The sequence below is a fragment of the Egretta garzetta genome, unplaced genomic scaffold (assembly GCF_000687185.1).
Source record: "Egretta garzetta isolate BGI_Z169 unplaced genomic scaffold, ASM68718v1 scaffold46, whole genome shotgun sequence".
NCBI classification, from domain to species: domain Eukaryota; kingdom Metazoa; phylum Chordata; class Aves; order Pelecaniformes; family Ardeidae; genus Egretta; species Egretta garzetta.
The window spans coordinates 5,432,385-5,459,443 of record NW_009260268.1 but is presented as its reverse complement, the minus strand read 5'-3'; the positions used below and the strand labels follow the sequence as shown (position 1 = coordinate 5,459,443).

Below are 27,059 nucleotides of genomic sequence, written 5' to 3'. Positions count from 1 at the left end.
AAAAGTTAACGGGGGCATGTGGAAGAAAATTGATTTTATTGCACTATCTCTTTGTGCATAAAATACCATCAGTAAAGCTTAACGGCTGTGAGACTATTTTTGATGTTACCAGAACCATTTCCAGCTGGGAAGACAGTAATTCATTAAGGAGAATTAATAGGATTTTAACTACATAAAGCAAAGTACTGAATTATACTCTTAAAAGGTACACAGCATTGCTAACACATAAGAAGTATGTTAACATTTCTTTGTATTGTTCTCGTAACTGCATTAATTAAAATGTGGGATATGATTTATATTTATACATAAGGGTTAGGTTCAGGTTCTGTTTCTTCAGTGATATTTGGCTTTTGAGCTTTTCAAATTGTTCCACCAGTCACTGTTGTTGAGTTTTAACATGAAGACAAGCATTAACAAAGATTAAATACTATGAGCATCAATGGAGCAGGACACTTAAGTACCTGTTGGATAGCTATTAAACCAGCAGCATTGTCTGGAACAGAAGTCAATGGGCCTGCATCTATCCTAACAACTTTCATACCTTTAGGCAGGTAATCTGCACCCAGACTGTCTGTTGGGAATGCTGCTTGCTGCATTTCAATTCCTAACTGTGCCCCCGGTGCTCTTTGGAAGAGTGGTAGCTGGCACAGGCCAAAAGCAGTTTAGCAATGGAGAGGATCAGGTTACAATGTCTGGGAACGTTTTCTGTCTGTTTGCTGTACTGATACAGGCATAAACCACTTGAGGGTCGGGGAGGCATTTTTAATCAAAATTGAGACTAGAATGGTTTGGTTTTAAGTTAATTGCAGTTGAGCAGCCGTGCAAATATGGGACTTGCTTCACACTCAGTGAATGCTTCATGTTGAAGTTGTGCCTTCCATATACTTTAGTTTGTTACCCCTTTTGTATAAGTCATGAATATAAACAGCAGGATATACAAGAACTTAGTTTCTCTCAGTTTAAATTAAAGAAAAAAAAATCCAAACCAGCCCTCCCCGAAACTAAACCAAAAAGTTCCTAATAATTTCTATTTTTCTACTATACATTTTCCAAACATGCTGCTGTCAAAGCCGTATGGTGGGTGTGTGCTGTTTATTTTGAGTCCTTGCAGATCTGTCAGATAGGTTATAGGTCACTGAAAACGTTAACAGAAAGAAGGTTGAGCAGATCTTTTGTAAGAAAGCTGTTAAACATTATATTAAAAATTGTAATTGATTAGATGATGTTGATAGTCAGGAAAGAATATTCCTGGTGGGTTTGGTATGATAGGCTATGAGAAGGAGATGCTCTAAGATTTAGTTAAAGTTTGTTTACAGAAGTTGTGACAATAACTTTTTCTGCTTGGCTTCTGTCCACAGATACAGTCTCATTGGTACATAGGTTTTGACATTAAAATTCCTTATGTGAGTATGTTGACCAGTTAAAAATGAGGAGTGAATGGGAAGAAAACCTTCTCCTATGAGGGTCTTCTCATAGTGTTTTCTTCTTGCAAAGCACAATAGTTCTTCCTACAGGTTTTGAAGAGAGAGCTGGATTAGGAGATGCTTTATTTCTATATAATACTAAGTGGTTGCAACTTTTTGCACAAGAAATTTTTACCCTAGCTAGTTTGGGTACAGACATGAGTGAAGCTCAGAGCACTGACTAATCTCCCAGGTATCTAATTAGCTTTTCAGACAAGGTTTTTTTTTTTTTCACTCTACACTGAATTCTGTACTGCCACATTACATTGTACTGAAGTTAATGATTTGCCCGTGTAGCTATAGCAGCTAACTTTAGAGTGAGAATTTCTAAGGTTATTCTGATGTGGTTTGTTAAAAAACAAAGACAGAAAAACCCACCCCAAAACAAAACACATCCCAACAAAAAAAGAGCCAACCAAAAACAAAAGGAAAAAAACTCCCTTGTAGTATGATTACTAGGTTCTATAAACTCCAAGTTAGAGTGAAGTTCTTAAGCCCGTGAATGTTAATTTGGAAGGTTAATCTTTTAAATGAGGGGCTGCATCAGTGCTTCAGTTAACAGTTGAGCCCTAAAACATGATTCTAATATGTATGATGGAGATTTGAATGAAATTCTTGTCAGCAGAGAGGGTGTTTTTTTCTTAATCAAAGATGCAGATTATTCTTGGATTCTGGAATTGGCCAGTCAGTTGCCACACTGACATCTGGAACAGAATTCCAGGTCAAAATCTGGAATTCAAGCACAAACTGTTAAATTCACTATTTCTTTGTAAGATAACAGAAGGGAAATAATCTTCGATTTGTTTAGTGTATAATTAAAGCTCTAAAAGGAATCCAAGTAACACTTCCTGAGTTTGAGAGGCATTTTTTGTGCCTGTCAGGATAAAAATGTGTGTTGGGTTGGGTTTTTTTTGAGAAATGCTGGGAACATATATCTGTCCAAGAAATAATAATTTCTCTCTGCTAAATAATAATAAAAAAACCCCCAGCTGTTCTTATTCTGGAAACAGGAAGTTGTTTAGATCAGAGATGCAGAAACAGTCATTCCCTTAGCTTTTTCAGTGAGGAGAGTTTAGTAAAAATAATACATTTTTTTTATTTTTTAGTTTTTTTTTTTTAAAAAAGGGGGAGCAAGTGAAGATTAATTTGGTAGTTAACTGTTCTGGACAGGTATTTTAATGCTGATATATATTCAGTGTTTTTTCTAGTGGCATGTTTATTTTGTGCTGTTCCTGGGCATTTGCTTCCTTTGGTATTGAATTGAGAAAGACAAGTAGCATGAGAACAACTTGAATTGATGGGACTGGGAGACAAGATCTACCCATTACAATTCTCCCACCAGCAATGGTGTGAATACCTTGCAGAAGAGTCCTTATCAAACTTCTCTAGAGCCCACCAGAAGAAAAGTTTTCTTGTGACAATAAATAATGAAGCCACTTAAAGTACCATGCCCACCCAAACACAATAACCTGTTTTTTAAAGCATTTGTCCTGTGTTTTGATGAATTCCCTACCAGAATGTTCAGTGATAGTCAAGCATGCAATATGTGGAGCAGAGCTGAAATCCTAGCTTAGTCAGCAGGATGGGAGAGACAATTGTATCTGTGTGGGACACTTAAATTTAAGAGGCATATTTATGATTGTTGATTACAGATATTTTAAAGACTTGCTATGCAGACTATTTTTTAAATGGGTTATTGCTTTATTTTCTGCTTTCTAGTTAATGATACCCAGTGGGTTTGAGTGTGTTCAGTATGATGTTAAAAGTAAGAAAGTGAAGTTGACACAGAGGAAGACCTGTATGGTTTCATTCTGCTTTTACAGTGTTTTTCTTCAGTGGCATTAAGCCAAACTCAGGCCATTGTGCAAGAAGAAATTAGTTATGTTAAAAAATAAAAAAGGAACTGTGCCTAAATTGAGTAATAATTTGAGTTCAGAAAACATTTGCTTAAAATTTCATGCAACTAAAATATATTTTCCAGCAATTTGCTATGGTTTTAAAAATGAGGCATTTGGCACATAGTCTCTTTTATGAGACAGTACAAACAGCTGTAACAGCAGCTTACAAAGAGTAACTGTTGTATTCTTAGATCCCCTCTAGTATTAAGAGAAATTTAAAACTTTTTTTTGATGTATAGACCCAGTTCAGCGCAATTTGTGTCTGTTTAAAGAAATGAAGGTAAGAGCCAGAAACCTGCTATCAGTTAGACTGAGGACAAGTCCTAAATTTGCTGCTATCTTAAAAAAAAAAAAAAAACCCAATCCAGAAAGCTTTTTCCTAGGAGGTAACTAACTTCTAGGGGTGTGTTATTTTGCTTTTTTGCTGGTACTGATAGCCTGGCTGCCTGACATCTGAATGTGCATATAGGTACTCAAGTTCAGATGATGTTACCTGGTTAATCTGTCAGGGACCACCTGGTCTTGACTACAGTTTGCAGCTTCACAGTGCTGTATTCAGAGTGTGATTATGTTCAGGCTAAGGTCTGGAACTGAGGGTGCTGCTGGGTTAACCTGTGGCATGATGCTGTTGCAGTCACACTTCTTTTCGGGTGCATCTAACGTGCTAGAGCTAAGAGCTAAGCCTGGCATTCGGAGCTAATGCTGAATTTCAGTTCAGCAGAGGTTAAGGAGGCCTGGGTTTGGACCGAGGTCCTGAGCAGCCTGGAGCTAGCTGATTACCTTTCTTTCTTAGGCTAGAAGGAAGCTATAGAATTTCATTTGCGATGGTGGTAACTCAAAGTGCTATTAGGTTGTTAATGTAGCTTTTAGAATGTGCCTTTGGAAGAAGCTGAATTAGTTTTTAGACAAACATATTCATCTTGTATTTTGCTGTTGGCAGGGGGATCTTCCAAAGTAGTTTGAGAGTTTTGTTAGGTATCCTGCTGAGTAAAACATCACCTTAGCTGCCAAACAGAGATCCTGTACAAAAACTGGGGCTCCCCTGCTCTTCTGCACGGATGCTGAAAGTAAGGGATTGTTTTGTTGTGAAAGGTGTTGATTGGGTTACAACTTGGTCTGATGAAAACAGAACTGCCTGGGGCTGTGTCTCTGTAGGAGATGAACTGAGGCTGAGCCACATGGGGTACCAAAGATTACCTTATAAACAGCAATCAATTCAGGCAGCAGAGTACATATTAAGGGCCTATTAACTTGCTTAGGCCTCTCTTTGACTTGAAAAGTACTTGTGAGCAGAGGAATAATAAAAGGGAATGGTTGCCAAAAGCTATGGAAGGTGCATCTTGCCATATCATTGTTGGTACATCTGTTGAGTTGGGGATTTATTTCCTACTAAGCATCTGCTTAGCTTTTGAAGTACATATTAAGGTCAAAGGAGGGGAGCTTGAAATGATTGCATAATGTTTATTCCTTTCTTTGAAGATTTTAAACTTTAATCATTCAGCATTTGGACATATTTAACAAAGGACAAACCTACATGAGTATTTGGCAAACTTCCACAATTTATAACATGCAGTAATTGCAGCTCTAGAATTTGGATTTGAAAATACTTTGGGCCTTGCTGAAACTACAGTTTGCAGGTCCATTTTGTAATTCATGTATCATTTTTTTCTGCATACGTGTCTTGATTGTGCTGGTCATCTGAACATGACCAAAAATGAATTTTCAATTCATCTGTTTCCATGTGGCTCAACAAAAGAAAATCTCTAGCATTCCAGTGCCATCAAAGAGGGATTTTTTTGAAAACAGAAGTGTCCAAAGAATCTAGCAAGAGGACTGCCACAGATAATTTCTTTATTCAGAAATGAGGTTTCCGCAGATTCCTTGTGTTCTATCCATGCTTCCAATAGCTGCTTCTATTTAACTTTAGATTATTTGCGAACAAGGGTAAATCAATATGTTCATGCTTCTTATGAGAGTTGTGTAGTTTTGATAGGCATTAGGGTTAAAGAGCAAACTGCTGAGCTAGTGGATATAAATTGTCTTGAGCTACCAGTAGTGGCAATCATTAATAGTTCTCTTGGCTCAGAGTTCTGCGTCTGTGCAGACTTGTCAGTGTGGCGTCGCTCATACCAGAACAACTGAGTATCTGCCTATATTACAGGGAAGGTTGCACATAAAAAGTAGTTGCATTGTTTTATCGCCCAATCTACTTCTTAGAATAATCCACACTGACATGAATTGCTTCCAAAAGCCGCTTGTTTCTTAAATCCATCATTTTGGGTATTTATACAAAAGGCCATTTTTATTTTGCTAACGGAAAAAGCCTGAAACCGCCTCTATACACTAAAAAAAGAAAATTCCTAAGTTTTCGTTTTGAAATTGCTGATCATGGTGTGCTTATTCATATTTTGTACAGGACTTAAGGATTAAAAGATTATTACATTCAAATTTTCAGAGTGTAAGAAGTATAGTTACAAAATAGCCTTCTGATTTTAGTGTTACTGGTAAATGTACATGAGCATTACAGAACTGCTCCAGTTATGTGGGTAAAGAAATGAAGGTTTTGGTAACATAATATGCTAAAAATGAATACAGAATGAATGAATAATGTGCCTAAAATGAATGCAGACTTCTCATATGTGTTGCCTGTAGTCCTGGTTGTATTTATGCACAGAGGGAGTTTGGTAGTTCAGCCTGAAAGACTTGCAGTACAAAGAATCTTATGATGGAATGTATGAATGGAATTATATATGCAATCTTTAATGCTAGTACCTTGTCCCCTCCACTTCTTCAAAGCTGTGAGGGTGACATGCATAGCTCTTTCATGGGGAATGCATCTCCATTCCACAGGTTTTTTAATTTTTTTTTTTATTCCACCCCACCCCGAACCTCTGCCTGTAGATTTACCATGACAGGGTATATCCTGTCTCTATGAAAATTAGAGATTGCTGTCTAATGATAAGGGTTTAATCTGCAACAAATCAGACATGTGGAAACTTCTGTCTGTGGAATTTTCTGTTTGATCTGAGAGGAATGCCCTTGCTGTGCCCTTCCTGTAATGAAAGCAAGGTAGAGTGAATCAAAGTGATTTTAGATAAGATTGGAATGTATGCATTGGTTATGCCTCTATTATATTTGGTGTGGCAATTCTGGTCGTATCTATTTTACTATCCAAGAGATGTTCCAAGCATGTTTCATCTTTTTAAGAGATAGCCCTTTCTTTCTCCTTTAGTTAACTGCTGGGTTTTTATTGATTAAATTCCTGGGTTAATTACTTAGGTTTGAACATGGAAAGTCTTGCTCACAAAAACAGATACTGTCAGCAAAATATTGAATGTGTGATGATAATACAATTTTTTTTGTTACTGTAAACAAGTTTACACTATTCACTAAATCTTCTGTCTTAAATATTTTTTTGGTGTACCATTGTGAGGAATGGCTAACTGTTTCTCTCCCTGTCTTTATTACGCAAACAGTTAATGATTAACAAATGTCCAGCTGCCTGTGGAAGGAATGTTAATTACTTTGGGGAAGGAGGGAAAGATGACTATGCCTTTGCATGAGAAGTCTGGTATCATAGTACACTTTGAAGGTAGTTTGAATAATCTGCTAAAATGATACTGTTCTAATCAGAAATGGAAAAATGACCTGTGCCTTTCTTTTTGATACCTGGTTATATGTATGTGATGTCATACCTGTGCTGCTAGCTAGTTGGGTTGCCTGCGTTTGTCTGGACCATTTTAAAGTATAAAGTGTGTAAGAAGAGAGAACTTGTAAGAAGTGGATTACTTTATGTATGGATACAGGGAAAACATGTCTCAAAAAAAAAAAAAGATAAGAATCTAAGCAGTACATAGTCCCCACTATTTCAGACCATTCCTAATCAGCTTTCTGAATGGGGAGTTGTGTGTTAGGCAAGTACAGAAGCCCAGAGATAAAGAACTGTGATTGCAAATATTAAAAAAAAAACAGAACAAAAAAAACTCAAACCAACTTAGAACTTGCACTTTCCATTAGATTTTTCCTTGGTTAAAAATGTTGATGCTGAACGGTGAAATTTTGTAGTGAAATTTTGGACTGACTTGAATCCCTCCAGATATATAAGGTGGGGGAGAGGAGTGTGAGGAGGTTCAACAACTCTTAGCAGAAGACGAGTTGTCAAGTTGTTATTGACTCAAGTGACACATCAGTCTTGATGTGTGTTGTTTAATAAGTTAAGGGAGTGATGATTACAGTGGGAACAAGATTACTGCAGACTATGTGGATTAAATTTGGAGTGAATATTGATCCAGCATGTGATGATAGGGAGAAATGAAGTTAGAAACATATGCAATGCTATGTCTGTAATTCCAGGGGTGATAAAAAAATCCTTTGGAAATTGAGTTGTTCGGTCTAGTCAAACACAAGAATGGCCAGCATTTGAGAACATATTGTTGAGAACAGTCATGCACAGATACGGAGATTTGGGAAGGTCACCTGGTGCAACTCCATGTCTAGTCGCTGCACATTCTCCTTAAATTGCTTAAAGAAGGAAGAAATCTTAGTGGTTCAGGAGGAAAATGCATTTTGTGCCTAAATGGTCTACTAGTTACCTACAATATTGTGTTCTTTCATTTATATGGAGTGTATTGGTGTAGACAGAGTTGATCTAGTTTTATCATGGCTCTATGGCAAACTTCTTGTTCGGTGGAGAGTTATTCACATCACTCATTCTCTTTGGAATTATTACTAAAGGTGCAGTTATCTACAGTGAAAAATATTTCTGTGGGGAATAATTAAGAGGTTTCCAATGTAAATTGTAACAGAGAAACTCCATGGTCTGTTTATCTAAATACTTACAGGTTCTACTATTAGGCAATAAATACAGAGTGAATTAAATTTATAGATTTTTTTTTTTAAACTGTTAACTTGCATTAATTTCTGCTACCTTTAGTAATTTTTTTCTTCTGGAAAAAGTTGATTAAAATCGTGCAGACAGATATCATTATTTATGTGAAAAAGACTGAACCCATCTCCCAACAAGCATCCAGGGTACCCACAAATAAATATGCTTGACATCTAATAACTCATTTCGGGCTTTTTCGTTGCAAGTCTCCTTTTTCAGCGTTAAGTATTGATTCTTCAGCATGCATGTAAGAATCTGCAAACAGAGGCTTTCTCACTTACTTGGTACGGTAATCTTAACCAGAGATTTAACTTTTTTGTTCAATCTTAAAGTTCTTTGCCTTCATGACTCTTCTGTCCTGAAGTTTTTACTTAGAAACAAGTTCAGAAACATTTCTTTATATGGCCTTTTGTTTATTTTGATTAATCTGTAAAGGCAAATAATAAAAAAATTGATATAACAAGTACTGATCAGTGTGGAATCACCTCTGGATACATGAGTGGAAATAAAATCTGAATAAATAAATGGATACTTTGTAGGTTAATAAATCTGACTTTGTCAGAACAAGGATGAAGATGTCTTTTGATGCCACTGGTTCCCAGATGCTTTAATCTCATGACTTTGTTGATTTGCTTTGTTCTCCTAGCACTCACATGGCCACAGGTACACCAGCTCTTCTTTGTAGACATAAATCTGCTTGGGAGCAGCATTTCTGTTGACAGTAATTAAGTGCCGTTGTGTATATAGCTACCTGGTGCAGTAACATGAACAACAGTAATAGCCTGATTTCCGGTATTCCTCAACATGCTACTTGCCCTTTGATAGGTATCAGTATCTTTTCCTGATCAGAGCTGGTCTGGGAACTGTCATTGTTGACCAGTAGTTTCTGCAACTGAAAATAGTCTGGAGACCAAAAGCTTGAAGCAAAATTGCAGTGGTCCAAAACACAAATCAGTATAAATAACACACTCATGCTAAGTGACAATTTTTTGCATGCGGGTTAGTTGTGAGTCAGTGTTGCTGTGGAGCACAGCTGTAATTGCTTCTTACTAAAGAGTAGGACTGCTTCTTACTAAAGAGTAGGACTGGTCTGTTGAACTTGCTGGGCCTTCAAAGTTACTTTTGCAATAGAAGGTAGGCTGCAGTTGTTCAAATTGCAACCAAAAAGGGAATCTTGAACAAATGCTGTGTCTGCAAGAGAGATTATTGAGATACATGGAACAATTTTCTTTATTTAAGATGGTCATTAAACTTTGAGATTTACAGACAAAAAGTATGTTTGTTGCAGGACTGTGCAGGTATCTTAATAATTTGCAGAGGTCTAAACAGCTAGATCCTTCTGGATCAACAAACCAGTTTCTGTACAATTAAATGTGTTGCTCTTGTCCATAATTGGCTTCCCATGCGTCTCATTATTTTCCTTGCAGCCTCTTCTTCTGCCTAAGGGGGACCTAGGTTAATCTGTCAACTCCAGTTAGTTTTGAAATTCCTGGGGCCATTTGCAGAGGAATTTCCCCTTCAGAAGCTCCTCATTTCCCAGTTAAATTATTAGAGTGGTAATATAACCACTTACATTGTCAACAGTTCCTTAGTACCAGGAAGACTGACAGTGAAGTTTAGAAGGATTTTGCAGGGTGAAGCCAGAGTTCTAAAGAGCATATATGTGTTCATTTGTGTGTGTATATAAGAAATTCTTACAAACTTTAACAAAGGACATAAAAATTCATCCTTTGCATTTCTTAGGCACATGCAAGTACACATACATTCTAAAAACTTGATTAAATAAATTTCCTTCTTTGGCTTTCATAAGTAAACAAACAGTAGGCCTGCAGAACCCTTCACTTGTGTCTGAATTACCTACATTTCGGTAGAAATTCTCTGTCGCTCATGAAACTGTAGTAAGAGAGCAGGATTTAAAGGTAACTGAATAATGTAACATATTATCCCAAAGTATTTTTGCTTAAATGTAGTTACTTCTTCAAATTGTAATATTTCTTGGGACATAAAAACAGTTGTGTCTTCACCTGAAGACAAAAATCTGTCCTGAAAAAGGGGATGGATGACTAGAACAATGATTTGCATCAAATCCCGCAAACCTTGCTCATGTAACACGGTAAGAGGAGCTGCTTTTGTGGGTACTGAGAGCCCACGTGCTTGGCCCAGAATCTGCTGGCAGTTTGTTCTGTTTTCACTAATATTTTATAAACCGCCTGTAATGCTGATGTAGTAGTAGTCATGTGTTTTCGGCATGCTTTCTCTCAAATCATGAATGACTGCTCATGTTAACAGCAAAGCTTGCTTTACTTGTTCTCTCTTCAAAGAAATGTAGATCGTATGTGGTTGTATTACAATAATTTTTCTTATTGGCATAGGAGTTAACATTTCATTTCCCTAATGTGTACTCATCAGGGGGTTTTTATGTCTCTCCGTATCGAGCTTTAGCAACGTGGTACTGTTCCTCTGTATAGCAATTATATTGCCTGTCCAAAAGCCTGACATACAAGCAGCCTAGCTGACAGAAATAAGCTGGAGCTATTAAAATAACCGTAAACGAGGCTGACAATAGGAGCTGTCTGCCATTGTCCCAAAAGACTTTCTGAACTGGAAGTAATCAGTTGAGTTCTAAGGCAACCCCATCGGGGATCTTCTAATTGCGAAAATTCCCCCTTGCCACCCCCTGACTTCCTGAAAGCAAGTTCACAATCTTTGTGGACTTTAGCAGACTTACTACTTTTAGCCCAGACTACCTAGTACTGAATCATAATTTTTGGGCATAATCTTTTATGTAGACAATTTTAATGACATGTTTTCAGAAGTTTTTTCTTTTATAAATGGTCTAGGCACTGTGTTTTCCATTCATTTAACTTGGTTTTGTACAAATGTGCAGAAAGTAATATGGCAGGAACTGGAAGTCAAAATATTGCTGGGTCTAATTACTTACAGTTCTTTCTCTTGTCCTATATTTTGTTTGTGCATTTAACTAGGACGTGCAAAACCTGTTTTAAAATACAGTCTGTGGTGCGGAGCTTTAGCTATGCACATCTTTGCTTTTAGGTCTTTGTACTGTCTCTAGATGCTTGTTTAAGTGATAGCTGCTGTTAAGTGTTGAACATTCTGTATTTCTCAAGATCACTCTGTATCTACGTTATTTATTAGCTGCATGTAGCAGAGGTCAGTAGTGACCCTTTCCATCTGCTTGAACACAATTCAAATTATTGCTGTCTGTTCATACGTCAGAAGTGATGCATAAACTGTCCTGCGTTTTAGGTTTTATGTCAAGGTCTGGATTTGATCACATGCTGGGTCTCTTTGGATGCCAAGTTTTTGCCCCCCAAAAGTGTTTTACTATACATGCATTGGTAATTTCTATGCATTTACAGATGTGAGTCTGCCGGGTTTGACTGGACACTCATAGTGTCTGACTGGTTCACTAACTACTCTCTTTGTTGTTCCGTTAATGTCATATGCAGAAATTGTTTAATTTCAAATACAGTAGGTTATTTAATGGAATCTAGGAGTTCTTGAAAACTTGTACTCAGATTTACTGATTTGGCTTTATTACATCTAGACAGGTCAGTGAAGTTTAATTTGAGATATAAAACAAGTCATCATTTCATTATGATTGAGGTTTGACTTTGTTCAGTTTGGTTTTGTTCAGTTATCAGAAAAGATTTGAGATTTTGATGGTTCCTACACTCTGCTAAGGGTTCCATGTGCTCTAAAGACCACATATGCTTTGCGGTGATATTCTTCCCCTTCCACCTCCCAGAACTTGCAATAACTAATCCCTGGGAAGAGAACAAGCAGTGGTGGACTTCACATGTTGGAAAGTCTTGCAGCTGCCCAGTACAGTTCCATCAGCTTGCTGATACTGCTAGTGATAAGTTACTCAAAACTTTAAGCCCTGATTTGTTAGAAAATGTCCTTGAATAGAGTAACAAGAGTTGCTTTCCATTTACCAATCCTGTCTGAGCATGATTTGTTAGCTGTTAGTATAAAAGACACAACTTGAAATGTATACAGCTTTCTACTTCAAAGAGCTATAACTAAAATCTCATTTAATTTCCTGGGAGTATGTCTTTAAATGCTGACATAGGACTTGTAATTCCAATATGTTACTCTCAGCTTATTTTTGCTAATTTTTTCCTAGCTTTTCCCGAGAGAAATTTTTCTGAGCATTCTCTGAAGCAGCAATTATACAGTTTAAGTTTTTTCATTGCCTTTCTTCAATTCTTGTAAAGAAAAAATGCTATATATATAAAAAAGTGGATTAAGACCACTGAATATCTAAACAAATAAATATGGAAAATCTAAATATGTGACAAGCTGCGACTATTAGAAGGGATGTTTATATTGATGACAGATGTTAGATGATACTATCTAAGTACTTTTGGGGTGCATGTGAAAATCTTAACTCTATTGCCCGCAAGCATAATTTGTTGCAGGATTTTTCAAGGGTGGTTGTGTGTTTGTGGGGAGTGGCTTTTTTTTGTTGTTGTTTTTAAATATTTAAGTACAGTTAACCAGGATGCATGTAAAAGACAAAGCCACCAAATTATTTAAGAAATAAATCAGAATGTGTTGACTTAAGATTCGGCTTCACTCAGGCAAAATAGAAGAATCTTTGAGTGGCTGAAAAGAAACAATGAAGCTATTCCAAACTAGATTGAATTACTAGTTATGCACATTCATATTCTTCAGACATGTTTGCAAACAAGTAATCTGAATTCTTCATGAGTTATGCAAAACGCAGTATCGATGGTTTGTTGCTAGGTTACAGTCTTCCTAGCTGTGCCTAATTAATGCTCCTGGAGGAGAGGAGAGAGAAGAGCAGTGAACACCTCTTGTTCATGTGTGATTCAAAGGCAAGCAATAGTTGCTAAAACTTTCTGCTCTCCTTCAGGGCTGCAACCAAGGATTATTTATATTCTGAAACAGTACAGTTTAGTCCGTGTGAATCTTCAGATGCAAGAAGTCTTATATGTGAGTAGCTTGTGTTGTCGGTGATAAGCTTTAAATTGCTATGGACTTGAAGAGCAAATCATATTTCTCTGGCTGGCTGTTGCAGCCTGTTCCATGTAGGCGTAAATGCGTAATGCTTCCTGTTCAAAGTGTGATTGTGATACAAGTAAGGAAGGCTAGCACTTTTCAGGCTCAGTTTATTTATCAAAAATATTACTTCTCTTAAAAAGTATATACAATATGTCTTTTAAAAGCTCACACTGCCTGCCACAGGTCTTTAGTATTTCAAGAGTTGGAGTGCAGTGCCTCTCTTGGCATTCTGCCCCATTTGTAGAGTGGATGAGCTGACATTTCACTTCTGCAAAAGGAATCTCATTCCATTCCTTCTTTAGAAGGAGGTTGTTTCAAGGAGTTCACAGGACAGAGATTTTGGTCTTTTCAACTGACATTTTAAGTGCTGAATAGTTCCTTGTCTCTGTGGCAGGACATACTTGAAATCTTCAGTATTTAAGGGTAGTTGGTTTGTGTAGAATAAAGACTGGTGTGATACTGTGCTGCCTTTGTTTTGGTTTTACCAAGTGGTTATTACTTGATGGATCAAATAATATTAAATTTTGTTGACCTTAGAGTTGGATGCTGTTTTAGAAGAACTGGAGGCTTAAGGCTCAGTTGTCCCTTACACACTGGTGCTTGGCAGAGGCTTGAGTTACAGTAGCACAGCAGCCTTAGGGAAAAAAAGAATTTTTTCTTGGGTGTTCAGTAGCTTACATGTTTCAAAACCTTCACTTTATAGACCTCTTTAAGGCATGTAGGATTGCAGCTGTATTTGGCTGTTGCTTCAAAGCATTTCTCAATATCCAACTACAGTGGTGGCCAGAAGTTATCAGAAAGAAGTTAAGAAGTTAACAGAAATACAGATAAATTGGCAAGAGGACTTTTTTTTAATTGCCCTAAAATTGGGAAGAATCTGAGCTATGACACTGGTCACAATTAGTAACTAAGAATCACAATTTATACTGAGTGCTACAGATGGGTGTAGTGCTTGTAAAATAGTGCACTCCAGTCTGCTGTAGTCTGTTCTCTCATGTGCAGGTGAATGCCATAACTGTTAATAAATTTGCTTTTTTTTTTTCAAGTCACCTTTGCTGTCTTTTACGATGTCTGACAGGGAGCTTAAAGTGGAGGAAAAAACCTGCACAAAACCCCCATGCATAATACACAGGATTGCACTTGCCAACTGTCCTGATTTGACTGTCCCTCTAGAAGTTACTCAAGGGGAAAAAGAGAATGAAAGAGTATGGATGTGTGGATGTGTTCCTCTTTGAGGCCTCTGGGGACTGACTGCTGAGAAGCAGACAAGCACTGCATCTTTTCCTATGACAGACAGATGCTCTTTCCTGTTTTGTGGGTTTGTTTTTTCAATTGATTTGGGTTTGGTTTTTTTTTTTTTTTTAATCCTGTCAGCTTTGCTATAGCCTTGGTATTTATACAGCTCAGGAAAATGCTTATCATATCATGGCAGGTAATCTAAGAAAGAGGTGTATTGCAGGAAAGGCAAAAATAGAACACATAAGAAGAGCCAAATAGGAACAAAAAGTCTGCCAAGGAAGCTGTCTGCGGTCATCTGGGTTCGATCTGGATAGTGTTGAAGAACTTCACTGTCAGTCACTTGTACCAAAAGGCAAAGTTTGGGTTAGAACAGCTGCTATTTTAAATAAGATGACTTGGGCAGAAATCAAAAGTTAATGAAAGTGGAAAATACCAGCTTTGTAAAATGTTTTTGATTTTTCTGGCCTATTCTCGTTGTGCAAGTGTGGAGATTATAGTAACAATCTGAAAACTCTCTGTTCTAAATTGCTTAACACTAGCATACTGTGGCTTCTAATGTTATATTTAGGAAGATTTTACTTAAACCAAAACAACTAAACCACTAATCAATGAGGCTTTCTTTGTTTTAACAACAACTAAGCAAAGTTCCACAAAATATAAAGCAGAAATTTGACCAGAAAACCTGCAGATTTCTGCAGATTTTTGGACTCCTGTCTGCATAAAAGGCTAATTTCTTAAATACTAATAACTTTCTGGAAAATATATGCAGCCTACCTAGATGTAGCAGAGGTTCAAGCAGTAAACTGCAGTATGAGGTGAGCGCTTTCCCCAAATTTGTTTTTAATTCAAAAGATCGTACAGACCTCAGTTTACACTGCAGTGACTTACCCTTTGTTTAGAATTCAAGACAAAGTTGCAGTCTGTGTTGGCAGGCTAGTGCCATGGAGGGACAGCATGCCTCTGTGTTTCTAACAGGCTTAATCCACTCGCTTTTAAAACTCCAGTTTGGATTGGTTGCTCATTGAAGGTCGTATTTGATCAAAACCTTTGTTCATGCAATTCTTGAAATATTGCCTTTTTTCCTCCAGAGGTGGCTTTTAAAGCAGCTGAAGAAGCTTTTTGATTTGCCCAGCTTATTAGAATTTAGATTAATTAAGTTTGTAATCAGATTTCAAGCATCGTGTTCCAGGCCAGGGATTTCTCTTAGTTTGTTTCAAACATCACTCCCAGGGCAAATTCTGCTAAACTGCATTTTCATGCTTTGCTGAGAAATGATTGCAGGTTTTGATTTCCATTACAGAATCATTAATATTGTTAATGAGAGTTCTCATGGATAAGCACACTTAAGGAGGATCATCCCTGGGAATTGGGGGTATTATAGTTTGAGCATTTGTTAATTAGATAGAATTGGCGTATGTATGACTGTCAGATTTGAGGTGGATTTATATGTTTGTTCTTGTTTTAAGAGTGACTTTGTTGTAGTGACTTGGGTTGTGGAATTTTAAATTGGAAGTAAAGTTGATTCTTGGTGAAAGTAGGGTTAAGGTTCTGAATTTGCCTCAGTTGCTGCATTCATAAACCGGCCTGTTCCTCCATATCGAATTCTGTCCAAACTCAGTATTCACTTAGGACTTTTTCCTTCTTTTAATGGAATTGATAGAAAAGTCCAGTTGCATCAAATGTGAACAATATCTAGTCTAAAATTTCAGACATATGAATATTGTAAAGTCAGTTCTTGCAGATGACTGAGGAACATTTCGTCAGAGCCCTTTTGTACTCCCCTCTGGTGGTTAGTGACTGAATATGAATTTCCTTTTGTCCTGACCACCTGAAAACCTCAAGATTGCATATCCAGCCAAGTGAAAAATGTTTTTGGAATCCTCACTTCACTGTATTTTATGAACAATAATATTTACAAGTCTTCGGGATTACCATACATGCTAAAGATTCTTTAGTGGCGCTCTGCGGAAGATTTCTCTACTTGTCTTGCTACATAAAAAGCAAATGGTTTGTAAAAGGAAAAAATTACCAAATTGCCTCAGCGTAGAGAATGGATGGGAAATTCACTGATTAAAGATTTTTCAGTGAATGAGAGAAGAGTTAGAGCAGAGAGGGAGCTTTTACAGCATTGAAGATACAATAGAAGCACTTAAGCTGCACTCCTTAAATGTGCTTTGCACCACTTGAAGAAAAAAGTGAAAATACTTTATAGGAGCCAAAATACGCTGTCGAAACTGATGATGCTGATCAATGTCTTACTGATGCTTAATGGATCTAGCCGATTGTGAGATTAAAACAAATTAACTCTTGCTTAGATTGTTTTATTACTGCTATTTTATATATAAGTTCCCATAATTTTTCTTTCTGCTGGCTTGAGAACCACTAGGACTAGCAGCCAGTGAATTTATGAACTCCACAAGTGCTGGCTTTCAGACAGCATACGGTATTATGCTGCCCTAGTGTGTAAAATAGGCCACTATAGTCAACGTTTGCAAAAGCAGAAAGTTGGCACACCAACCACTGATACTTTAAGGGCTGGTTCTAGGCCTGGGGAAAAAAAAAATATTCTTTGGGCTGTGTTTTTCAGAAGGTATAGTAGACAACTACTGAAGTTTATATGCATTTGTATTCATTACTGTTGTGTTCTCACAGGCAAAATCTGGGAAGATTTAGTGTTAAACTTGCAGAAGCAGGAGCAATTTCAACTAGAATAATGAGAAAAGGGTGGTGGTTTGTAATTACTAATGTAAGGTCAGAATATACAGTAGCATTAAAAGGGGGGGGGGGGGAAGTCCACAAGTACTCCATGTAGTTGTGTGCATTTAATGTTGATTGTGTTTTGTGACATAAGTGCTGATGCAGAACCAGAAGAAATTCAGGTTTTGGTAGTCAGAGATTCCCCCCACCCCCAGGCATGTGTCCTGTTCATTTTATTGCTGGGTGGAACCAGCAGGAAGAAAGTTGAGTCATTATAGACCAGTCATCCCTTCCTCACCATGCCTGCAGCTTTGGATGATGGAGAACTAGGTGTGGTGGCCTCTCCACTGCCCTCAACATGTGAGGGGTAAAGGGAAATTTTTGCTCTCTATCTTCTTGTCCCCTTTTGCATGACTTTTATACTGGAGGAATGTTATTTTTGAGTCTTCGTTTTTAATGTTGCCTAAGTAATCCAATTATGTGCGATGCCCATCTCTAATAAGTTTTCCAACTTGCATATATACCTGTCTATTCCATCTGTTTTGAACTGTAAGTGGGGTGCATGAAAGCTTTAAGTACCCTTTATGCCTCTAGGAAATGTTCATTCAGGAATTGATGTGTTGATTAGTGTTGAAAAGTTATATAGGCATTTTTGCATATGTGACTGATTATAAAATCATTTCCCTAGATGCTTCCTATTTCAGTTTGGAATTATAAACAGCACGTACAGAAAAAATGTTCATCCAACAATCTAGAATCTGTTGGGTGAGAAACATGAGAAAAATGGAAAAATAATTTTACGAATGAGACTGTGTTACTTTGACTAATGCACACTTAGAGCACAGATGATCCTGCAGAAAATCAGGGACATTCTGAAAACCACAGCTACCCTATTGGGTAAACATCTGTGTTACATGATGTATACAGTGGTCAGATGATCAGTCATATTACAAGCCTTTCATTGAACATTTCCACAAAAGTCAGTGTAAAATATGCAGAAATAATGTCATATATGCAGATCTTATAATTTGAAATGAAAAATGAACTAAAAAATAAAGTTGCCTCTCTTTGCTGTATTGTACTGTTAGCTACCATCCCTTTAATCTTTTTACGTATTTCTTCTTGAAATTCTGTTGTTGGGGGGATTTTGGTGTGGTAAATTTCTTTTCTTTTCTTTTCTTTTTTTTTTTTTTTTTTTTTTTTTTCTTTCCCTTTTTCCCTTGTGAAGTATGCGACTTAAGAGAGTGGACACTTGAGAATTGATAGTCTGCAAAAGCAGAACAGGTTCAGTCCTCTTTTCCTTGAGGTAGGCTTTGATAACTAAGGTGGTAGATTTGTGAATACCAGGTGAGCAGATTGCAGGAGGAGAGCTCCATTTCCACAAGAGTCTCTTTTTATGTTTCTTTAAAATCAGGCAAGGCTATCTTAAAATTAATCTGCCACTTCTGATGTAGCTACTGTTAAGAAAGCAGGACAGGTGTAAAATGATAACGGTTGCTCAATTCGGCACATAAGCCTGCCCATTGTGTTCTGCACGGATTGCAAGCAACAGAGCAGCGTTGCTGGAAGCCTTCCTAAAAGGGCAGTAATAGAGTCTAGTCTTGTGTTTAGTAGGACATGAAGGTTGTACAAAATTTTCCAAGGCATACACTGGGTCCACCCAGACTTAAGATGAAGTGCTTGCATGCTGCATCCAGCATTTAGGGTTAGAAATGAGGCCATAGTAACTAACAAATTTATTTACTTCCAAGCAAGTCTCCTGGCTGAACTAGAGAGGTGCAAAAGGTGTAATATGATTGAGTTTCAAAAATAGAATCCAGGTAACTGGGTGCTTAAGGCTGTGTCTCCATTTTTAAGAGCAAATTTATGTACATTTAACGATCAGAAACTATGCAGGTAACCCCAGCACAAATCCAGTGACTACATGGATTATTTTTTTAATAATAAAACTGCCATCAAACAAAATATAAATACTGAGATGAAGCGACTGGAAATGTGAAATGCCAAGACTGTATGTAACGCACTTATATTTTCAAATTGCTGTGCCCCTCCTTTTTATCCCAGTTCTGAAGCCTTTGACACTATATAAAACCAATTTCCACACTGACATCTGGTGGTAGTTCTGAAATGCTGGGTTGCTTGAAATGCTATATATGGGTATTTTGCAGGTCTAAGCAATTGGATGCTGTCCCCTCCAGCCTTTCTGAAGTGGTCTTATTGACATCTTAAAACTTCAAATGATCATCATCAGACCTTTATGCAGCTTCCCACAAGGCAAAGAAAGTAATGAATAAATGAGTAATTCCTCAATATTTCTCTTGTTTTGCTCAGCACGTAATCACATTATGTGGTTGCATCCAGAGTCCAAAACTGGCTGTCATGGTGATAGTTTGACTCCTCTCGGCTCCAGTCCCGATTAGGCCTGGTGTGTCTCAGTGTAACAAATGGTGAGAGCCATGACAAAACCCTCCAAGGTTTCCACAGAAAGGGTTGCAAGGGGCTTGCTCTGTGCCTCACCCTGGATGTATCGGGTTTGGTTTAAGTTCTGTTGAGAAAATATCTCAAAATGGACAACCTGTAAGAGTGACAGGGTCAGGAATATGAAAGTGCAAAGTTTAATTGTGCCGTGGCTCCATGAGTCTGTTTGATATTCATCCCCCATCAAATAGGTTAGACCACGTCATGTAGTCGTTTTGACATGTGCATATTATGACTGTACCTGTAGAGTAAGGTGCACATAAAAATAGATCTGTATTTCCTTCACAGTGGATTAAAGAATGAGGGACTCAAGTTTTTTTTTAGTTCTGGCTCAGACAAGCTCCTGCAGACTCAGCAGACAGATTTTTATTAAGTTTGACTTGTATAGCTGTTCCTTAAACGGTAATTCATTTTACGCATGTAAAATTGAGCTAAGTGCTGCTTTCCATTGCCAGAGTAATGGTAGCCATTGGTTAGTCCTGATGCTACAAAGGTTAGCTTCAGGTGTAACTTCTGTTTTATGTGAAATTTCTGTGTGAACCCAAATAAGCACATTAAGAAAATCCAGTTAAATAATTCATTTGGGGACGTAGATAACAATATTTCACGTCTAAGTAGCTGCTCATTAATATGAGTGATGGTAAACAGTTCAAGGGTTTGGCATCTAAATCCGATAGTTTAATATGGTATAAAATTCACTATAATCAGCGATGAGTAAAGAGGGTCATTCAAGTCCCAAAAGACTGTGAATTACTCGTTATATTTAATCTTTTAGGCAAAATACTTTTTATGAATAGTGCTAATTGATCTGATAATTCTCAAAGGATATTGGAAAGGAAGTTAAGTAATATATTGTTTTAATAACTGTAATGCATAATTGCTGAAAACTGTTGTAGCAATTTTATTTTTTGTGGCTTCAGGTTGGCCTCAATATGTTTCTCTGTATATTAACACAGCTTGCAGATTCAATATCAGTTATTTTGAACTTTCATTCATTTTTATTCATTTATTTAACCTTTTTGCTTACTCTGTTTTTACATACTTCTGCGTATTTATTGAGCATTTTCTATTTATCTTTCTTCCTGTTAAACAGGTATTATTGAGACTGCAGATCACCTGGATCGTGAGACTAATTCACATTACTGGTTAACTGTTTATGCAACAGACCAAGGCATTGTGCCTTTATCATCTTTCATTGAAGTCTACATAGAAGTTGGGGATGTTAATGATAATGCTCCTCAGACCACAGAACCAGTTTATTACCCGGAGGTCATGGAAAACTCACCTAAAGATGTATCCGTCATTCAGATTGAGGCATTTGATCCAGATTCTAGCTCAAGTGAAAAATTAACCTACAAGATTACAAGTGGCAATCCACAGGGATTCTTTTCAATAAACCCCAAAACTGGTAAGTACAATAGTGTTTTATTTTACATATGAATGAATCGATGTATTTGCACAAATACATAAACCAGGCAGAATCAAGATCTTTGGTTTAACGTTGTAACTATGCTTTCACAATAGTTAGAGTTAACCTGGTATCTTGGGCTTTGTCAATAGTAGTAAGTTATACAAACAAGTAGAAGAGGATTTGAGAGTGAAGCAGTTGGTTCAAAGTACTAGTCATCCACATCGTGGATGGGAAGGCTTACTTCAGAGTAGCTCCACACTAGACTGGTCAAACACCCATGTCCTGTTTTGCTTTGTAGTGCAGTAGATGTACTATTGGAGTACATATTTTAGCTTAATTTTATCCAAACTGGTTTTAGCAGTCTCAGTCTTCCAGTTTTCATATGCAGGTTTTTTGTCAGGGTTTTTTTTTTTTTTTCTGTGTAGTGTTAGTCTAAGCAACACAAGCTATTTATTAACTGCAAACTCACTTGTCCCACAATCAGAAGGGGACTATCTTTGTAAGTAACTGTTGCTGTTGTAAGAGTTACAAAATCTGGAAGATAATTTGCAGGTGTGGTTGTTATGTAATGAAAAGAAAGTCCGAGTTCAGTGGTTGGTTGAAAGCTTCAGAAAAAATATACTGAGGTTTTAACAGGAAAGTACAAATACAAGAAACAAGTACCTTTTAGTAACTGTGAATTACAAATATTGAAGTGTGTGTAGGGTAGAGAGACAGGAGACAAAATAATTCGTTATAACTGAAGCTACACAGCAATTTTGAAAACAATGTAAAGGTTGCCTACCATCCCTTCATTCTGAATGAACATAGAGAAAATAGTACATATACTGGATGTTTTTACTGCTAGGAAAGATCAGTGGAAAAGAAGGGTTTGGTTTTGGTTAAGTAATATTTTGCTGGGTTGGGCGCACCTTAGCTTTTCACACGTTGCATTTAGGTACTGTTTCACAGTACAAGTTACAGGAGATGCTTCTGATTCATGCAGGCAGAAATTTCTTCTCAGAATCCAGAGATTTTTAGGCTAGAGGTGCTGCAGAGGTGTAGAGAGTGACTTTAATCTGTAACAACCCTAGTAAGTAGAAGGGAGTAATAGAAGCCTTAGTCATTTACCTCTTGCTCATTTTGTGGAGGGAATTTCAGGGGATTTAAAGGAGCAAAAATTGGGTGAAAAATATGATTTGAAGGCTGAGTTGACATTATGGCCTTCATTCTGTTTCATAGTTGTTTCAGCTCAGGGTATGAAAGACTTGCGTGCTGCATCAGCTGTAATTGCTGTGTAAGCAAAGCTCTGAGTGCAAACACAGGTATGTTATTTGGCTTATTTCTGACAATAGCTTCTTTGTCAGCATGTGCTGCATCTGCTTGTGAAGACATTGCTAAGAGGGACATATGAAATAGCTATAGCAACAGAAGATCTTTAGCATAGTTAAACTCTTTATCTAAATACTATATTTACAGAAGTGCTGGGTTTAGGCTGCCTTTGTTCTAAGAAGTAAAACAAGAAAAATTTACCCCCTAAGTCTTCTAAAATGTATGCAGAAACTCCTATGTGCTTTATTTCTGTCTTTCTCTGTTTATGCATGTTGCAAAAGAAAAAGTTTTCCTCTCATCTACCTAATTCCTCATCCTTTCTGTTTTTCAAAAGTAGTGTTTGTTTGCTACTTTGATATTTCTTATCTCGATCAGTGATACTGATAAAACTGGGAGTAAAATTGACTGTGAACTGGGTGGAAAGAACTGAGTGACTGCAGTGCTCAAATTGCGAACAAACATAAACTCTATCTACATTCGTTTACTCTTTACTGTATAATTGGCCAACTATTTTTATTGCTGTTTCCTTATTTTTTTCTGTAGCTCATTTTCTCTTCCTTCTGGTCCTTTCCTACTCCCCTGTGCCTTCTGTGTCACTATGCAGCATTTTCCAAACTTTGTTTTAAAACAGACCCTTGCATGCCTCCCTTACCTAGAGTTCTGAGATGAAGAAACATCTATATTCCTATCTAATGGATAGAAAAATTAGGGCAGCAGGAGATTGTGACTTGTCTTCAGACAGAGTTTGTAGTTTTCCACAGCATTAGCTCACTGCCGATCTTATTTATGTTAGAAAAGGAGCTTGAGGGAGCTCAACACACTAGATGGTGAAGTGATAAGGAACACTTAAACAGAAAGCTAATAAAGATTTTCTGTCAAGAGAGTTTCTTACCTGCCTTTCTTGTACAATGTGTGCAGTAGAAGCAAACAGTGTGGTCCCAAGTCCTTCTCAGTTCTGTGTTAAAGGTAAAAAGCAAAAAAATTTACCACCAAGTGGAAATAATTATTTAATTATATTTCAGAATACAAGCACTGAGAGGAAAAGAATCTCGTGATCTACATTGACAATTTTTTTAATATAGTTTAAATCACAGGGATAGATAAATTCATTGATGTCTCTTACTGTTAAAATTATAATGCTAGATATACATAATAAACCTAGAGAGGAGGGGAAGAGAAGAGGTGGGTAGTGGAGAAGGGAAACCTCTTTGGCTGGTTTCTGTTGTGTTCCCAGTGTGTGCTCATGTAAGTTCAATGTATATTAAATAGCTAGCTCATGTATATTGTCTTCCTATTATATCAGATGCTGGATTTCATGTGATCTAATGGGCTGTCTTGTTTCTTCTGTATGGGTTTGGTTTGAAACTGTCAATCTGCAGTAGGCACTAATGTGTAGTGATGAGTTTTGACTCAGGTTATCAGGTTCATAACTTCCTAAGTCTCTCTTCTGTCTATTTGAAATCAAATACATTTAATCTGAATAGATTGTATTTGGGGTGAAAGCACTTTTGCTAGGATTGAGTTGTTAAGGAGTTGAAAAATCACTTTAAAAGATAGTAGTTATTGTTGTAGTTGTGTGTATTTTGTGTCCCTCCATTAATTGAAATAGGTCTCAGCTGTAGAGTACATTTGACAGAATTAGTGACATCAAATCCTGTTGTGTTTGCTTAGGCAGGTATGTTACCCTTGCTGCACTTTGTGAGGCTATCGCACTACAAGGCATTTGTCAAAGGAAGGGAAACTTTCACAGGGTCCCAGGTTTCCCTTCCAGCCAAAGGGGAGATAGGGCTGGAATATGAAACAAGTCCCAAACTGTATCCCATTATAACATTGAAAGTGAGAGTAAGAGAGTTGAGCGTGTGTGACATCATTATTTCAGGCCACTTTGTAACCCCAAAGCCAAATTGAGGACTGCAATGGCATTCAGTCCATGTCAAGGAAAGGCTAATGTTGGGATTCTTAAAATATGTGGTGAGTGCTAAAAATGCGCTCTTTATAGAATTTAACACTATAGTATTGTGGTCCATGTCTAGAACTTCCACACATAACAGTAATACAGATTATAAATAGCAATAACCTATATGTAACCTATGCCAAGTAAAATACTGCTTTCTGTTCACTGTAAGTAGCTAATTCATTTCTAGAATTTTGTAGGCTCCACACTAAGATGTCTGTGTCTGCAGTAATGCTGAATTTTTAGATGGTGAAACTGACTGACATGGACCTACGTAGGATCTAGCTCATCTTTCACAGAAAGAAGGTATTTCTCTTCATGACGAACTATTGATTGACTGATCTGTTTCTCAGAAATGCTACTAGCTGAAGTAGTGTCTGTGTGCTTCTTGCAGTGATCAGTTTCTGAGTATCCCCTTCAGTAAACCTTCACTGGCACTTAAAAACGTCTTATTTTAAACAACTGTAAAATCACTTACTTAAAGAAACATTGCTAAGTTTTTTCTTAGCGTGCAGAAATGCTGTTTCACTTTTTGGAGCAGGATATATGACATAGTACATCCGAGGACATTTTGTAATCTCTTCATATATACCTGGCCTTTCATTAAAGCAAATTAAATATAAATATAATTTTCTTTAGTTTTGGAGTTTCCATGTAATGAAAAAAAGCTGCTGTATGTGTGAGCTGGCCAGGTGGAATAAATAGATTTGCAGGAAAAAATTAGAGCAAAGACTAATTTCACAACTTTCATGCTCAACCTGAACACAACTGTAGACAAATACGTAACTTATGGTAACTAATTTATATCTGCTTAACTTCTTGTGAAATAGCTTGTAATTAAATACAGAAGTAATTGACAAGAAACAGTAGCATTCCAAGACACTTTAATATGTTTATATGGAAGGAGTTAGAGTTGGCAGAATTTGATAGCTATTCAGAACACATGTCCTGGGACTCTATGGTTAATCTCACCACTTAACCCTAGAGCTATTGCACAGAGGATCAGAAAAGATTTGCGCTTTTAGCAACACTCATGTAAAGCAAAGGATTATATAAGAATAAACAAGTTCTGGGTTTTGTGCATTGGAGCTCACAGTGTACAATGTTTTTTCCGGTATGTATAATAGAAAGTAGTTTACTAATTTTTTCAGTGCTTTTTGTGGGTGTGGCTTATTTGCTTGTCAGTTGGGTTTTTTCTTTTTACATTTTGTAATTACCTCGTAACAAGGTCAAAGACTGAAAATTATCAAAATATTCTTAGTTGCTAGTTTTCATATTTCATTGGATGCATTTGGATATGTTTTGTCTGAGAAAGCAACAAATGGATAAAAATGGATGCTTAGAGGCAAGAGTAATGAGCTGTTTCACTTAAAAGTCAGTGATTCAACTCCAATCTAGTTGCAGGAGTGAAAAGTTTTTCATCTCACTGATGTGAACTCTCTGGTTGTATTTACAAAATAAAATTAAATACTGTATTGTTTGAATTAAATTACTGAATATTTTTATTTTTACAGTCATATCAAGTGGATCAATTTATATTTTTTTCCATCTTTGATTCTTTCATATTATAAGATCTTAATTAGTTTCACTGCTTTTGAGGAGGAATGTTGGAAGCATGACAGTTGATAGCAGGATTGCAGTAATTCTTAGAAAAAGTGGAACGGGTACTTAAAATGGCATCTAGTAATAATAGCTGGTGATACCGTTGTATATAAAGGTAGATTTATGAGCTGTTTATGAATTATGCTCATATAATTTCTAATCTGTATTGGATTAACCATTGAGAAATGGATCTGTTAGTGCCAATTCAAGAGAGTTATTGTATTCATTTTATGAAGAGTTTTCAATCAAAACCTGTAACTTCTTTCTGTCTGAGACAGGAGAGTGGGACATGAGTTAAATACAAGCTTTTGTTGCACCTGGTAAGAATTGTAAGGGTAGTATGCAAACTGGCTCCCCAATTTAAAAGGTATACTTACAGTTCCCCAGAGTGACATTGTAGATGGCTAGAACAAAATGCTTTTTCTGTCACCGCTTCCTGTGTTTTGTAGTTTTCTTCAATTTTTATTCTTTAAATTGTGAGATTGCAAACTTCACGTTAAATTAGAAGAAAAGTATTCAGCTTTAACTGACCAACAATAATGGCTCAACAAGTAACATGGAGATTTAAGAGCTAAGGAGAGCGTCCTTAATCGCTGCAGAACTGGAGCCGTTAGGCTGACCTCTCTAAACAAAGGGAACTCACTGAATTCCCCAAGGCTCTGTATCTGTTTCCAAATGGATGGAATAGTTTTGCCATGCCACCATTTTAAAATGTTTGCTACTCAATGATACAGCTTTGTGTAACTAATATCTCAAAGATTGCTGAGTTAAGGTGCCTGAAAGAAGCTTATACTGCTTCCTTGTAAGCGGCAGTATACACATTAGAATGGAAAAAACTGAATTTGCATAGTGAAAGAAGTTCCAGTTCTCCTTGGTATTACTGAGCAAGAAACTGGAATCCTAACCAGGTATCCATATAGGACAAGGGAAGACCCTTGTACCCTTTTTTGAATTGCCTTGCCCATGTATTCAGGCTGAAATAATTCCTGATCTTTGCTAAATTGGTATGCTTTTTTCCACTGCCCCAGGACTTCTGTTACACTTATTGTACTGACTAGATTTGGCTTGG

The 27,059-nt window shown here is 37.0% G+C and overlaps 1 protein-coding gene across 2 annotated transcripts in view; it reads left to right on the top strand.

Moving 5' to 3' along the window:
• The window catches only part of FAT1 (FAT atypical cadherin 1), a 102,137-nt gene that overhangs the window by 8,146 nt on the left and 66,932 nt on the right, over nt 1-27,059 (top strand). For both annotated transcript variants that reach the window (XM_035897794.1, XM_009642424.2), the window contains exon 2: nt 20,806-21,120. In XM_035897794.1, the coding sequence (XP_035753687.1) occupies nt 20,806-21,120 (315 nt within the window). The remainder of the gene's footprint in view (nt 1-20,805; nt 21,121-27,059) is intronic.